The sequence below is a fragment of the Protobothrops mucrosquamatus genome, unplaced genomic scaffold (genome assembly GCF_001527695.2).
Source record: "Protobothrops mucrosquamatus isolate PMUCROS unplaced genomic scaffold, P.Mucros_1.0 scaffold155, whole genome shotgun sequence".
Lineage (NCBI taxonomy): Eukaryota > Metazoa > Chordata > Lepidosauria > Squamata > Viperidae > Protobothrops > Protobothrops mucrosquamatus.
The window spans coordinates 77,602-94,404 of record NW_015386519.1 but is presented as its reverse complement, the minus strand read 5'-3'; the positions used below and the strand labels follow the sequence as shown (position 1 = coordinate 94,404).

Sequence of the window (16,803 nt, the reverse complement as noted above, 5' to 3'; positions counted from 1 at the left end):
GGACAAGAAGCAACGGGTGGAAACTAATCAAGGAGAGAAGCAATCTAGAACTAAGGAGAAACTTCCTGACAGTGAGAACAATTAACCAGTGGAACAACCTGCCTCCAGAAGCGGTGAATGCTCCAACACTGGAAGTTTTTAAGAAGAGACTGGACAGCCATTTGTCCAAAATGGTATAGGGTTTCCTGCCTGAGCAGGGAGTTGGACTAGATGATCTTCAAGGTCCCTTCCAACTTTACTATTATTATTATTATTATATCCATTTCCAGGCACAACTTGAACCCTTAGACATAATAGTAATGGGAGTCTCTTGGAAGACACGGATATACACTACAGGAAAACAACGGGAGCCAAGAATGCTACCAAGGTACATTTTGTCATTCTAGCTTTTCTTAGTTTTTTTCCTCAGAAATAAAATAAATAAAATTAGCAGCAGGAATACATAGGAGATTTACAAGTGAAAGGCAAAATCATCAGGATCCTTCTGCCCCACATGAAATGTTATATCTGAGACAAGAGCATTGCACAATAGAATATCTGGAAGAATCTAGAACCCCCTGCCATGTCTTGTTTACTATTTATGTTTTTCAGAAAGTTCAGCATTGAAAGAAAAGAATTCTCCTGATCAAATGAATATTTAAAACCATAACAACAAGTACTTGCATGAAAGTACGGCACGGTATGAAAGGTGTCAGTAAAATAAAGTGTTTTATTCATTTGTTAAAACTTTGGGAATCAAAATTTTAGTAAAAGTTTTAACTTGTGAACAACCTGAATATCTACTGATTATTTTTTTTTTAAAAAGTGCAAATAAATAAACCAGCATTTTGGACACACAATTGCCTCAAACCCTCACAGTAATCCACCTATATTTTGTAATTAATTTCATTCACAGTTTTCTTCCAAGGCACTAAAATGAAAATAATTTTCTAGGATAATTATAATTTGTTTTACACTATAGTTGTTACTAAAGGAATACTTACTAAATTTCCTTTTGGTTATTTATAACTTGGAACTCTAGAATAAAGCTCTCTGTCCCCTCATCAAAAACCAGAATGCATAACTGAAGAGAAAGGTTACTAAAAGTCAGACTAGATTAAAACTGGGCCAATTCCTGTATTATTTCTAAAATCCTTCAGTATTTTGTAAGACATTTTTGGATCCATGTTAAGCTACTTTCAACAACATTTTTATATGAGGCTGTTCTGTTTAAACACATAGCTAATTTTTGTTAAAGAAACATATATAAAATACCGGCATTATTCTGTCCAGTGCAGGTTTCCTTCTCATGTTCTAATCTGATTACAATAAACTTCCCCAAAGCAAGGTAAAGAAATTACTTGAGATGATATAAAAATAAGTGTGTGAAGATGTATGTCTCTGAGCCCTTATCTTCCTTATAGCCCATATCTGAAGACTAACTACTGTGGTATTGTAAGCACTTGTAATTTTCCACTTTTATGCCTTTTGCAGTTGGTAAATATTTGATGATTTATCAATGTCAGTCCTGGAACTTAAGCAGAGCGGTGGAAAAGGAGTGGATAAACTCTCTTGGGAGCATTATAAAGTTCCTATGACAAAATCACCAGCAATATAAAAACAAGTGATTTACTCTTTACATTGGGGTGGAAAGAATTTGATGATGACAAATTCATAAAATGGATTGTGAGGAAGTCCAATATTACATTTTGTATGGCATTTTGCCATATGTCTTCAATGACTTGCTTTCAAACTCAAGTCCTTAAACTAAGTGATAGTAACGTTCAGCATAGTAGATATGCATCTGGTTGTTGTTGTGCCCCAGTCAAAAGTGATGCTAGAAGTGGCCCCTACTTCCGCTTCTGAGATCATTTTACATCCACTACATAAACCATTAATTTTCATAACATATTTTTTTTGGAAATCCAGACAAACATGCTTTAAATCTTTATATGTCAGGAAAAAGCATATACACAAACCTTAATTACGAGTGAAGGGGCACCATTGTAAACAAAGATCAGTAGCACAGTGGTACAGTAGATTGTCAAGAAAACCAATACAAGTGAAATACAGATTCATTTGCCTTTCATGTACATTATTGCCATATACAAGGAAGGAAATCTGTAAACTCATAATTGTGAAGATTTATTAATAAAGACCGAACAACAAGTGAGTGCTCCATCTACTTTTTCTAGCTCGGTGTTCGCTATAGGGATCAACATGTGGTCCTTCAGTTTTTCAAATACCTATTAGGAAAGAAAATGAAAAGTTATGAATATTTTTTTACTGAATCTTTATCATTGGTTTAGAAATTTTCAGTCAGAATAGTTTATATCTTAGTAGAAAACTCTCAGCAAACAGTGGCATCTGACTGACCTTCGTGCTTGGAAACTAGCAAGACTAGGTCTGAACAGTCTTTGAATGTAATGCAACAGGGAATCCCAAGGCTGTCAGCTCGACTAAGAAACTAGAAAAATATCCTGGAATAAGGCCATGGGAAACCACTTCTATTCTGTTGCTAAGTCGACTATATGAACATATCCATGCAATCAGTAGGAATTAAAATCAACTTGAAAGGAATCTTCTTCTTTTTTTTTACCTTAGTAAAACCGTTCAGCTTTAAATTGGATACTCTGGCTCAAAACTGGAACACTTGGCATTCAAGTTAGGATATTAATACACTTTAGGAGAAGGGGGAGCAAAAGACTGATAAATGTGCTATTGTGTCATATTTTAGTTCATATGATATATGTCATTGATATGTCATATGGCAAGACTAATGCTGACTTTGATTTCTAATACAATTATGCCTAAAGTCATGTACTGTAGCTTAAGATATTAGTGGAGTTGGGGAACAGAGTGTTTTATGTGGTCACACCCCAACTCTGCACTCTGTGAGTTGCAGCATTGCTTCAGATCCAACATGTTAGGCAATAAAAATTGTCAAGCATAATGTTGCATTTTCAGTAATATCAAGATTAAATAAGCAATAAAGACCTGTGGATATGCATCTTCGAAGTAAACTGTGAGTTAGCCCAAATTATAAAGCCCAAGTTCAGGACAGGTGTCACAGATTTACATTTATCATGTTTGTTGGGGAGTGTCAGTAAGGTAGGGGTTCCCAACCTACTACCGGGCCATGGCCTATTTGGAACTGGGCCACACGAGCGGTAGGCCAGTGTGCATGCATGTGTGCACAACTCAACTCATGCAAGTTAAGCTGTATGTACGCGTATGTGCACCAGCCTGCCACTCACGCAGTCCAGTTCCCCCCCTCTCATCTAAGTCTGTACAACTTTTTTTTTTCCAAACAATTTTATTGGTTTTTCCATTTTTGCACCAAGAAGCTTAAGAACCAACGTGGAGATAGGGTAATCAGTTGAATCTCTATCAATTAACATACTATAGTCAAATTAAAACATTTCTAAATAAAATTCATTCGTTAATATATTCCTAAATAAAAATTCCATTAATCAATAAAAGTTATCAGCAACCCATTACCTATGTAAATCAAAATCCTGTTTTCAGCTATTATTAATTTCCAAATACCATATCCAACTTAGCCTTAAACAGACATATTATTTACCATTTGGATGTCCCAAAGTTCTCTTATTTAAACATATTATTTCCATCATTACACTTTTACATTTCTTAACTATATTGTTTCTTATTCAGTAATTCTTCATTTGTTAATTTCATCTCTTCCATTATTGCAATCTTTTTCTCATTATACCTCCACAAATTAATTATCATACCTAATAATAAAAAAACCATAAGAAAATAGAAAAAATAGTAAAAAAAGACAGAAACAGACCAAGCAGAAGAAAGAGAAAAGAAGGAAGATCCATTATTCCAAAGAGTGTATTCTTACTATTTCAATACTAAATTCAAAATCTTATCCTAATAACACCTCTTAAAAATCCAAATCCAAATCAATCCGCATCTCTATAAAGCCTTTGCAACCCCATAACTGTAATCTTAAATTCCATATTTACGGTATATCTTATTCTAGCTTTCTTTCTATTCCAAACAGGTTTCCATAATAAAGACTCTAGATCCACAAATAAGTCTCCCTTCATCTCTAGCCGGAATACGTAAACCAAAGGAAAGTCTCCCATTGTCCATTTTAATAGGCTAGAAACAAAGTTGTAGCGATTCTCGATAGCTCGTAAGTGGACCTCAATCCCCATCCTTTTTGAAGTTGCGTATAGTTTAATTGCAGTCACTTTTGAATCATCCAAAATCTGAATGGATTGTATATAAGATGATGTATAACTCTGTACAACTTATTCAGCTATCCAAAAAATGTTCCCTAGAAACTGACATAATATGACATAGGATCAAATGCTTCACTTGGGGCCAAGTCACTTCCAAGCATATTACCAATAACACTCAATGATAAGAAAAATGGCCATGTATAGCTTAAAATTATGTTCTGATCTATTTGAAATAATATACTTAAAACTCAGAGAATGACCCCTTTGCAACAGCATCATCGCCAGACCAACAGAACACTGGGGTGCACAGCATTCCTATGCTAAGAATAGCACAAGTGTACACACAGATTTCTATATGGCATAATTTGTTGAATGTCTAGGAAAACCTTTTTCATTTCAAGAAACTCAAAACCTAAACAACAAAATGAGAAAATAATATGGGAAGCCAAAGAATGAGAGGCCAGGTTGTGAACAAAGAATAAAAGGGTTTCCCTGTCAGTCATGTCTGATTCTAGAACACGGTGCTTATCTCCGTTTCTTGGTCAAGGGAGCCAGCGTTATCCAAAGACGATTTCTGTGGTCATGTGGCCAGCATGGCTATATGCCAAAGGTACACGGAATGCTGTAACCTTCCCGCCAAAGTGGTACCTATTAATCTACTTGCATTTGCATGCTTTCACAATGCTAGGTGAGCAGGAGCTGGGGCAAATAATGGGAGCTCACCCCATTGGGTGGAGCTCGGGTCTCAAACCCAAGATATCAGCTCAACTGAGAAGCCCAGCATCTTTCCTGGCAGTACTTCTGGGGGGGACCAAAATGGTGAAGGGGCAAAAAAGGCAAGATGGTGGAAGCTTGCCCCATTTTTAAGTGCATTGTAACAACACTTCTACTATCTAACTTTTTTTTTTGCCACTGCCGCCACCTGCCAGTGCTGGATTGTATTTATTACATTCTGTTTAATACCATGCATCCTCAAACGCTACCAGTATTATTATTTTTTTTGCTATTTTCCTTATTTCAGTGGAAGCAGTGTTTTTTTTTTGGGGGGGGGGGGTGGAAGGAAGGATAGTCCTTGAAGTCAGAATTACAGATTCAATGCTTCTCTCCCGAGCAGTCTGGACTTACAACTGATCAGCATTTTATAAGAACGGGTCTAGTCTTTTTGCCATTACCTTTGCACTTTCTGGATATTCTTCAGGGGCTCGATGCAACAAAACATGACCTTTGCCAGGAATGTTTAAATAAACACAGTTTGCTGCTGCATCATCAGGAACTGTAAGTTTGTCATAACGATGGTCGCTCATCTGCTGCATAGTCTGTTATAAAAAGATAAGTCAGGATTATATAAAACAGGGCTTCATTACTCTTCAGAAATTAAGGAGGGAAATTGTTTTATTTTTAAAAAATTGTATCAAAAACTGTTGTAGTGTAATGTGACAGTTCCCAACAAGAAATTCACCTTATACAAGTTACAGCAAATAAAAGGAAACCAGGAATATATGCAGAAGGGTTTCTTAACACAAATTCTAAATGCTCAACATTTCTGAAAGGCAAGCATATTACTATCTGGAATATATTAAGCATGTATTCAAATTCGGATTTGCCACAATTAATATAAATTTGTGCATCCCTTACCTATAAAATTAAGGTACATAAGATTAGCCATTGTGAGTTAATTCATACTGTTCTGCTTTATTTAGTCAGACTTGCTAATAGAATCAAATAGTCCTACTAACAAACTCAACTTTTCATTTGTGAAAGAAATCATATTTGTTCCTAGTAAACAATTTTGTTTTGTCCTATTTTGTTCTTTTGGGAGAAACATTTCAAAGTATCCTACATTTGTCATACTGGAGATTTCAAGAATACATCTCCTAAGGAAAAAGTTGGACATGGAATAAAGGAATTCATAAAATTTATTCTAGTTTTACTTCCTAATTGAAGTTTTAAAGAATATACAGCACTGCTGAAAAAATATTAGCCTGAAATTTTGGCTCAAGTCAGTTTTCATTAAAATTAAATACCAAAGCTACTGAACCACCTTGATTTTAGAGAAAAAACGTTATGTCCTCATGAAAGACAGGCATAGATTTAGATTTCAAATGTTATGTCTTATCAGTTCAGTACTAGATTTCACTTGATCTTGAGGCAGCTTGGTTAAAACTAAAGCAACAGGCCCTTGACAACGATACTCAGTATGACTTAAGAACAATCCTCCATTTTGAACAAGTCAGTCCTATTTGGAAGACACATCTCTCACAACAAATATTTAGCTGATATTCTTTGCCCTATGGGCAGGAGAGCTCTTATACACAACCTAAGATTTTTTTTTCTGCCCTTGCTGTTGGAAGATTTAACAACACTCTCATGCAACAGTAAATTTACACTGCCCATTACAAGAAACAAAATCAGTTTCCTGCATACTTGCACAGTGCCTTTTGTATATATTTGGTAAGGGAGAGAATGCTCTTTCTTCTCTCAGCTGGCAGGTTATCTTAGATATCAAGCTCTCTTTTTTTTCTAAATTTCTATTGCTAGTCAAAATTTAGTAATGTGGTAATTCTGTTGATTGTACAAAAAGGGTTGTATTTTTAATGCATTTAGTGTTTTGGCTAAGTGTGGGTTTGTTTTTCTTGGTTTATACTTTATTTTTAACCATAAATAAAAGCAAAAACTTCTAAACCTGCAGTGTCTTTCCAAAGGGAAAGACAAACAATGCATGTCAAGAATTCAGGCAAAAGAAAAAAAAAATACAAGAAAAAAGACTTGCAGTACCATGGACAGATCCTTAGGTGCAATAGATTTGGTGCAATTAATACAGTGCCAAAAAACCCTTCCTATTTCATATTCCATTTATAGAGAAGGGATGTTTAAGTGCAAAAGATATTTTCAGAGACGATTATTACAACTAATGACAATCAATATTTGCTATTTGAGGTAGGTGCCTCACTCTGCCAAACAGTAAGGCTAAATCTGCTTGTATTTCTTTGTATTTCTTCTTCAATATACAAATCTATTAACAAATATAATGATGTGCAGCTTAATTCGCTGGATGAATTAACTTCTATGCCTTTTGTATACCATGTGTATATTTGTGTGCGCACATTTTATGAGTATATATGGGTATATATTGCACAATAGGCCTTTGGAAATATCTGTACTTGAATGAAAAATGGCACGTAATCTTTTAACAAGTCCATGGAATTTCTAAGTACAAGAGTCTTATTAGCTACATTGGAGATTGAATCATAAAATATCCTGTGATGAATCTTAAGCAATGTCTTACATTCCTGAGGAAATGTCATCATTGTAATAGAATTTCATGTTTCTTCACTAGCTAAAATGTTTGTGTGGTTTTCTTACCATTAAATTTTGACAATATCTATCTTATATAATGTAAATATAAAAATTATAATCCTCTCTTTTATAATGATTTCCCAAAACTGCATATCCTGGAAACCTCAGATTGTTCATATCTGTTAAGATTAAACATATAAATAACATAGTTTATTCCCAGCCAGAAAAATCTTAAAAAGAGGAGATAATTTTTCCAGTATAATATGCATGCATTTCTTTACAGTGTACCAATTCTGAAGATAAGTAATTGCTGGTACGATGCCATCATTAAAAAAGAACAGGCTTTCAGCTGCAATCGCCCTGTGCTCTTTTTCAAATTTAGATAAAACAAACAAGCATCACCTTTTTTCAGATTTTCTTCTTGCAATTCTACCCTTCAGCTAAAGCTTTAAACATATTTGATCTTTCAGATGGGGAACAAAGGAAGAAGGCTAGTCAAGCACTGCATGCAAGCATTTGTCACTCAAATATTGCCTCTAATTCTCTGCATTAGAAAAGCAGTAGTTAAGTTTCCCAGTCTTGAGGTTGGTGACAAAATTGGTTTTCAGTACTGAAGAAGAAAAAAGGCACAACAAAGACAATGTGTATTGCAGCAGTCTTTGCCCTGTTGTGCACTTCGTTTTGTTAGAAATGAAAAGGTAATTGAAATTAAAAAAAATGATCAGTGTGTGATATTATGTACATTGACTGGAATAAATTCAACTGAAATCATGGAGGCTTGCTTTGGAATATGCTTATATAAAGTAAAAATGCAAGTCCTGATAATACATACCCTTCAATTTTCATGCTCCTATACAGTATGTGCTGACATTTCAACTAGTGAAGCAGATAAATCCAATAATCATGCAACTAGGATGATAAATTATGCAAAGTTTGCAAATATATAGAAATTAATTTCTTCACATAATACAGGAACCAATCTGAATCGGTCACGGGGACCACAGGTTTAGTCTTCCGAGCTTTTAGACTTGTGCTGGAGCCCATCTGCAAGGAACTTCTCTCTACTGCAGCCTGGCAGGGTGGGGAAAGGGAATGGTTCCGTGTGAGTGGCAGGCACGCGCGCAAACTCACGCAACTCCATTTGCACAAGTGGCACATTATGTATAAAAATATTCCAAATTTTGATTCTTAAGAGCAAAATGTGAATTAGCTTACTTAAGAATTCACAAAGGACTATATTAGCTCTGTCCATAACTCCATCCATCTAAGCTCTGTTTATAATTTATGGTAGCATAATACTGATGTATCAATTCATAAAAAATAAAACTGAATTTGATTTGAACCAATAGGCTGTCTTTATTGCAAATGAAAATAATAATAAATACAATAAATAAATAATCCACAATTGATTTTTTAATGAAAATTTTATGAAAACATTTAGGAATGTTTTGATTCAGCCAGCTTGGTCATTTAAACAGAAGGCACAACAATAAAATACATTTGCCTTTGTTTTCAATATACAGTCTTTAGAAAAGTCATCTTCTCTTGACAATAGTTTCTGCAGCTGATACATAAGCTTTCTTAAAGGCAGCAGCAAATTAAATCAAAATTGGACAATGGAATAGTCATTTACATATACTGTACTTATGCAAGTAATTATGGGATTAGTTGGGTGAAAAATGTAGTTCTGCAAACAAGTAAAACTTCTTTTTAGAGCTATTATGGTACATAATAACTTTTGCCATAGTGGGCACAAACTAATTTTCTTTATAATGCTCCCAAAAAATCTCAACAGGAAATGCAAATCCATCTCTCCCCAACTCTTTCTATCAATTAGTAACTAAAGAACAGTTGTAACAGATTGGAATAATGTTACAGAAATGCCTTGGAATGCAAATATCAACAGAAGAAAAACAATGAACATTCATTTTGCCAGATCATGCTATTTGTAAGCAGAGGTTTGTGGAAAATTTCCTTGTTTGTAAAGATTATAAGAATTACAAATTCATTTTATGTGAGTCTGATTTCCTGCCCAGAAAGATCTTTGCATGATGGGTTATACTAGCATTTCCTGCATATTGATTCTTTCTGGGAATTTTCTCTCTCTATAATCATTTTGCTGCATATTTTCTAAAGCTGAGTCATGCTTTTCTGATGTCTAGCAAATTAATCTGCAAACTTCCCAATCTCATTTTCCCCAATTGTGTTTTGCAAAGTATATTTTGCCATGAAAGGTCTTGACCAACGAGTAAATGCATTAAAATGTGATTAGGAAAGTTCCTAAAATAAGCATCATATTCTTCTATCAGTTTGTCATCCTGGCTTTCATTGTGAGTTGAGACCCATTTCAGTAACATTAATGAACAATATTTTAATTGAGAAATGAAATACAACCACAAAAGATCTTATTTAAGCTATTTTTTCCCAACAAAAGGAGGAACGCACATGAACAATTTGCTATCTGAAAAATATAGGAAAATTTTACAACTTGATAAGGCTCCAAGCTTGGGCAGATAAATTAAATAATCTTTTCATTAATACAAAAGATTAAAATCTGTATTGCTTGTATGTATATTATAAAAAAGTTAAAACATTTTTTTAAATCAACCACTAAATGTCAACTAAATGACCGACCTGCACCAAAAATAAAAAAAATCATCACTGAGTTTTAAAAATTGACAGATATCAGCATAAAACAAATCACATCACAAAATACAAAACAATGAAAAGCTGACATAACAAACCAGGTGTGTTAAAATGCAAATGTCAGAAGGATTTATTTGTTTCCTCATTACTATTCAATCCTAGGCACCAAGCGCCAAATATAGGTAGTCCTCAACGTACGACAATTGAGCCCAAAATTCCTGTTGCTAAGTGAGACATTTGTTAAATGGAATTTTGCCCCATTTTACAACCTTTCTTGCCACATTTGCTTAGTGAATCACTGCAGTTGTTAAATTAGTAACACAGTTATTAAGTGAATCTGGATTTCCCCATTGATTTTGCTCATCAGGGTAACAAAAGATGATCGCCATGACCCCAGGATACCGCAACCGTCATAAATATGAGTCAGTTGCCAATCGTCTGAATTTTGATCACGTGACCACCGGGATGCTGCAATGGTGGTAACTATGAAAAATGGTCATAAATTACTTTTTTTCAGGGCCATTATAACTTTGAACAGTCACTAAACAAACTTTTGTAAGTCAAGGACTACCTGTAAACAAGAATGGGATGCAATGTCCCAAAGTACAGTTAACATCAAATGAGAAATGAAATTCAAAAGAAAAAAAGTAAACTGTATATTCAAATGAATGATAGCTTAGATAGCTTAGAAAAATCTCTTAAGGCAAAGATGCTGACGCAGTAAGGTAGGTTAATGACCTTTTATAGCCTATAAGCAAACATCAATCTGACCAACTTTCCAAGACCTGCCAGCTTCTCACAGCATCTTTAGGACTTGAGAGGGTTCAGTTTTCAACACTGAGAGGTTCTCATCAGCATTAAGAAACAGAACACTCAGGAGCACTGAAAGAGACTCAGGTCTCCAGTCCTTATGGAAGAAAATAGAAACAAGATTTTGGGAGTTATCAAAAAACTGTTAATTCCTTCCCAATGATTTTCAACAGAACTAACTATGCTGTATTTCTGATATACAGGCAGTCCTCGACCTACAACTTCAACTGAGCCCAACATTTCTGTTGCTAAGTGACATATTTGTTAAATGAGTTTTGCCCCATTTTACGACCTTTTTTGCCACAGATGTTAAGTGACTCTCTGCAGTGGTTAAGTTAGTAGCATGGTTGTTAAGCGAATCTGGCTTCCCCACTGACTTTGCTTTTCAGAAGTTCGCAAAATATGATCACGTGACCCTGGGACACTGCAACCGTCGTAAGTACAAGTCAGTTGTCAAGCATCTGAATTTTGATCACGTGGCCATGGGGATGCTGCAACAGTTGTCAATGTGAAAAATGGTTGTAAGGCACCTTTTTCAATGACGTTGTAACTGTGAATGGTCACTAAATGAACTGTTGTAAGTCGAGGATTACCTGTACTTTATTGTCTCATTTGTAAGCAAGACTACTTATTAATTTTCCTTTCTTGGAGTAGCCAATTCCAGAATGTGACGCAGTGAGATTACTACTCAGTCCAGGGTACCTTAAATTTGGGGTCTGCATCTTGAATCAGTCAGGATCGAACTCCTGGTTGTGGGTAGAGTTAGCCTGCATTCTAACCATGCGCCACCACAGCTCAGTGTTCAGTACTGTTCAAGACACTTCTTATACTGGCCCAGTTTCTGCTCATTAAAACAAGTCTCTGTTTCTTCATCTCTCCTACCAAATACCCAGACACAGGACTGATGAAAAATGGAAGACAATGTTAGCTAAATCCTGCGTAAAAGTCTATAAAGGAGGTAAGAAAAACTCCTGTGGAATAATATGTCCTATGTAATATATTCTCTGTTATAATAGTTACATTTTTTATGTATTTATTTTGTTGCATACTGCCTAGAGATGTTTGATGAGGTGGCAAAAATATGGAAAGTAAGTAAAGTAATATAGAAGAACAATTCAGTAGCAGAAAACCTAATGATCCACACCAGCCAAGCATTTCAGGTGTAAAATGTATCACTATTTCAGTTTTCATAATAGCAGCTGATGAACTTGAGGATGTCTGCTAGAAAGTATTCTAGCAAAGAGGCATGAAAATATTAATTTTATTTGCTGGCGTATAAATATATAGAAGTACTTAAGTACCTTAAATTTGGGGCCTGCATCTTCACTTTCTGAGATTTGCTTGAATGGTAGGAGACAGGAGCAGGTGCGAAGGCAGCTTCACATGATGGTTGGCACCCTGTCCCACATCCAAAGCCAGCTGGTGACCCCTTAGCTCAGGGGTGTCAAACTCGCAATCAAACTCGCAACGTCACATGATGTGTCGTGACATATCATGACTTTTTTTGCCATTGCCGGCAATGGGGTGGGCGCAGTTTCGTTATGATGCATCCGGCCCATGGGCCGGCAGTTTGACACCCCTGCCTTAGCTCATATTTCCTTCTTTATATTAGACACCTCTGAATAATATTTAAATATTTTTATTAGGCCCTGAATATAGGAATAGGGGTTTCCCCCCCCAAAAAAAAACAGACATCAGGCTGTGTGGCTTTAACTTCTACCAGTATAATAGATATTGCTAGTTGTTTTTATGATCTGTAGCTGCAAGTATATATTTCCAAAATGAAGACTTCTCGACACAGTTTTGTGCTCTTTGCCTAGATCATCTATTCAGACAGAGTATTAACAAGTCTACTATATCTTTTTTAACATACGCCTCTCATCTCCTTCCTTGCCTCCTTAGATTTTCCAGAAATGGGCATTTTTCTGGTGACACAATAGTTCTGCAATACTCTTAATGTGCCCTGAGCTGTTTTGCCAAGGTCACAGCTCAGCATTAACCACTTCATAAGAAGTCCTGCAAAAAGAAAAGGCCTATCCAGGAAAAGGCTCAAGGAAATGGCTAAAATTGTTGTTGTGCTGACAAATTTTTGAGAATGAACATCCTGTTTCTTGGAACATGCACAAGGGAAGAAATAGGAAACTGATCCTCAGAAAAGCAAAGGAAAATGAACAAGAGAAACAAAGTTCCTATTTACGTAAGCCAAGTTGACAGCCACCTCCGCTTTAGATGCTTAAGGATGCGTAACCTAAGAAGGTTCCTGAATTCTTTACATTCCCACAATACTTTGGAATGGAGGAATGCCTTTATCAAACCAAATCTGTATTACGGTCATAGTTCAGCATTAGGAAGGTGGGGTACATTCATTAAAAACATAAAGGATACGTCAAGAACAAAAAAATTTAAAAAGCTAGAAGATATAAAACATATAAATGAAAAACTGCAAGTATACAAAGTGAGAATCTAAAATAAGGAATAGGAATATTACACATGTGTAGGGAATTATAAAAGGTTAGAATGTGGAAGACTATCAAGTTATGAAACATTCTAATATTCTGTAGCATCCTAGGTGCTCATTAAATCTTGTATATAACGTTGAATCCCAAGCACAGGTCATAATCCAATGAATAGGATGCCTACATTAATTACCACATTTGGAGTATTGGTTTACAATTCTATAATAAGGCAAGGAAAATGCTTTTTAACTCAATGATTGAATTAAATGTGTTATGTTAACACAGCTATTATTTATCTTACTCATTACTTGAGCCTAAAGTTTATTAGAATTCTAGATGGCTGCTTAAGACCACAATCCCAATACCTATAAAGATATGTCCAAGAATATAGACATTTTGATTATGCTGCATAATATATTTAGCTTTCCTAAATTATAACATGAATTGTTTACCCTTCCATAACTTTCACAAAATCAGACATAAGCTTAATTTTTCATTTGAGATAATTCATGTATGTAGCTGACCAAATATTTCTCTGGAACATAAACCATGTACATATTCCTGGAATTTAACAACTTTGCATCAAAATAGTATGAATTGCACTGTTGGATCAAGTTTCACTTAGGCAATGTAGACTTACACTTCTCCCACTATTATCCCTGCACAACTGAGTGTGTACTGTCCTCAGCTCAGAGGTAACCCTGAGACATCAAGACCCATATCCCTTTTTCCCCATGCACTGTTTACTTTTATCAAGCTTTATTACATAAAGTAATTTGCAAACAAGACTGAGTCAATTAAAGAACAATGGCTTTATACAGAGCAATTAACGTGTTGAATCAAAACAATTCTTCTGAAAAAGAGTTCAGGAAGAGGAGAAACAAACAGCAGCTGCATGGAAAACTCCTATTCAAAAGTACCTCATTCTTCATAATTACATGTTAGGAGAAGTTAGTAATTTCCTGCACTTTCTGTTTATTTCCTATTTATTGTTCCTTTTACCTTGATAATATAGTAGCTATATAACAACACCACAAGCTCCATGGCATTTTAAACTAAATTTCACAACTTTGGCAAGGTCTGAGAAGAATCTCAATAATTTATTAAGGATTATAAAAACCGAGCACCAAGAGGAATAAATTTTTTTAAAAATTTAATAAGCCGAGCTTTCGTCAGAACCGTCTGACATCATCAGGGTGTTAAAACAGCAGTCTGGGAGAAACCCTTATAAAGTGTGTGTGTCAATTGCCTGCATCCGGCTTCTGCTACGCGTCACCGCTCCTGCCGTGCTAGAGGCAAGGTGCCTACTCCCGTGTAGGGGGTCCCTTTAAGTGTTTTGACGGCTTCCTCTACCCCCGTCCTCCAAGTGGGCAGGACCCTTTCTATCCCCCCCCCGTCCGGAACATGCTGATTCCTTTCTTCCCCCCATGAATTCTTTTACATGCTTCTCCAACCTAGCACTCTCTGTCTGTGGGTGGAGCCACAGCTTCCAAAACTGCCAACTAAGGGCCAACCTGTCTGCTGCAGTCCAAGTTAAATTCTGAACATTTCAACTTTGGGACTGCAGGTCTAAGTCATATTTTAAAGTTCTGTGCTACACAGTAATACTGTTCTAGAATACAGGTAGTCCTCAACTTACAACAGTTTGTTTAGTGACTGTTCAAAGTTACAATGACACTAGAAAAAGTGACTCGTGACTATTTTTCACACGACCATTGCAGCATCTCCATGATCACTTGATCAAAATTCAGACCATTGGTAACTGACTCATATTTGTGACAGTTGCAGTATTCTGGGGTCATGTGATCACCTTTTGTGACTTTCTGACAAGCAAAGTCAATGGGGAAGCCAGATTCACTTAACACCCGTGTTACTAACTTAACAACTGCAGCGATTCACTTAACAGCTGTCTTGCTTAGCAACAGAAAATTTGGGACTCAGTTGTAATCATAAGTCTAGAATTATCTGTACCACATCAAGGAATAAACATATAAAATTATGGAATATTTCATTGGTATAAGCTGAAGGAAAGGGCAAAGCAAATGTTTGTGTGCATCTGTGAAAAAGTCAATATACAGAAGAACTCTATTCAGCCCTCTCTGTTTAAGAGCATTTGTTTAACTTAGGAGGAAAGCCCTTTCAAAACCAGCTGTGGGATACTCTACCCTGGTGAGTCACTAGATGGAGCCATCTATATTAGTTCTTATTCTTGTGAAATCTGAATGCCTCTTTGCATTCTTGGATCTAAATTCTTTTCAGTCAAAGAGGGCATTATTCAGACCTTACGACATTATTCCTTGCCACACAACTTGTTTCCACATTTTATGGATCATCACTATCACCACCACCACCACCACCACAGGGCAATATATTTAATTGTATGCCCTTAACAAACAATAAAATGCTGATGCCAAGCCTGATTTCCTTAGAAAGGTATTTTAAATTGGGATGTTGCTTCAGGGAACAGTCCTCTACTTTTTTGTGGATGAAAATATTGCTTCTGTTTCATCTGTTATATGGGGAAGGCTTTCATCCCCCCCATACAGATAAATGCAGGCTGATGATAGAGGGTGCATTATTTCAAATATTTCAATTTCAAGCCACTTAGAGCTACAGAAATAAGCATCATACTTTGAAATGGCCTTTAGGCTGAACTGGCAGCCAATGAAAATCTTTCAGAACTGATAAAACAGGACTCCACACTATATTAGGCTAGCTAATTTCCTATATTTGATACACTTCTAAAGCCATTTCTAAGACATCTAGCAAAATACGCATTACGGTAACCTAATTTAGAGATTTTTCCAGGAAATACTGATGTTGACAACCTAATAGCACTGAGATCATTAGAAATTCTAGTCATAATAATAGAATCAAGGAGTAACCCAACCTGTACAACTGTTCCCTCAGAGTGCAATGCCACCCAGAACAGATAGCAGACCAACTTTTTGAAAACAGTTATTGCCAATAACACAATGCTTTCATTGATACAAAATAATAGGGATGGGAAGGGACCTTGAAGATCTTCCAGTCCATCCTGTGCTAAGTATGTAATCCTCATACAATTCTGAACCAATGGCTACCCAAGTCTTTTCTTGAACATCTCCAGTGATGGAGCATCCACAACTTCAGGCAGCTTGATAGCTCTCACATTCATGAAATTCCTCCTTAGTTCAGGTTTAGATCTCTTACTATAAAGATTCTACTCAATGGTTTTTGTCTTACCCTTAATTTTAGCGCAAATAAATCCGCTCCCTGTAACGTGTCAGAAGACATTATGTTGTCTCCCATTGCACTTCTTGAGCTAAACATATCAAGTTCCTTACACTGTTCATCACAGGATTTAGCCTTTGTGACCTTCACAATCTTGTTTTGCTTCTCTGCACTCTTATAGATAC

At 35.8% G+C, this 16,803-nt stretch overlaps 1 protein-coding gene across 1 annotated transcript in view; it reads right to left on the bottom strand.

Annotated features, from left to right (window-relative positions):
- Positions 1-2,098: 2,098 nt before the first annotated feature.
- DDAH1 (dimethylarginine dimethylaminohydrolase 1) overlaps positions 2,099-16,803 on the bottom strand; it is a 59,239-nt gene continuing 44,534 nt past the window's right edge. Inside the window, exons 5-6 of the mRNA XM_015813415.1 lie at positions 5,369-5,512; positions 2,099-2,225 (exon numbers count right to left, since the gene is read on the bottom strand). Coding sequence (XP_015668901.1) covers positions 2,109-2,225; positions 5,369-5,512 — 261 coding nt within the window. The 3' untranslated portion in view covers positions 2,099-2,108. The remainder of the gene's footprint in view (positions 2,226-5,368; positions 5,513-16,803) is intronic.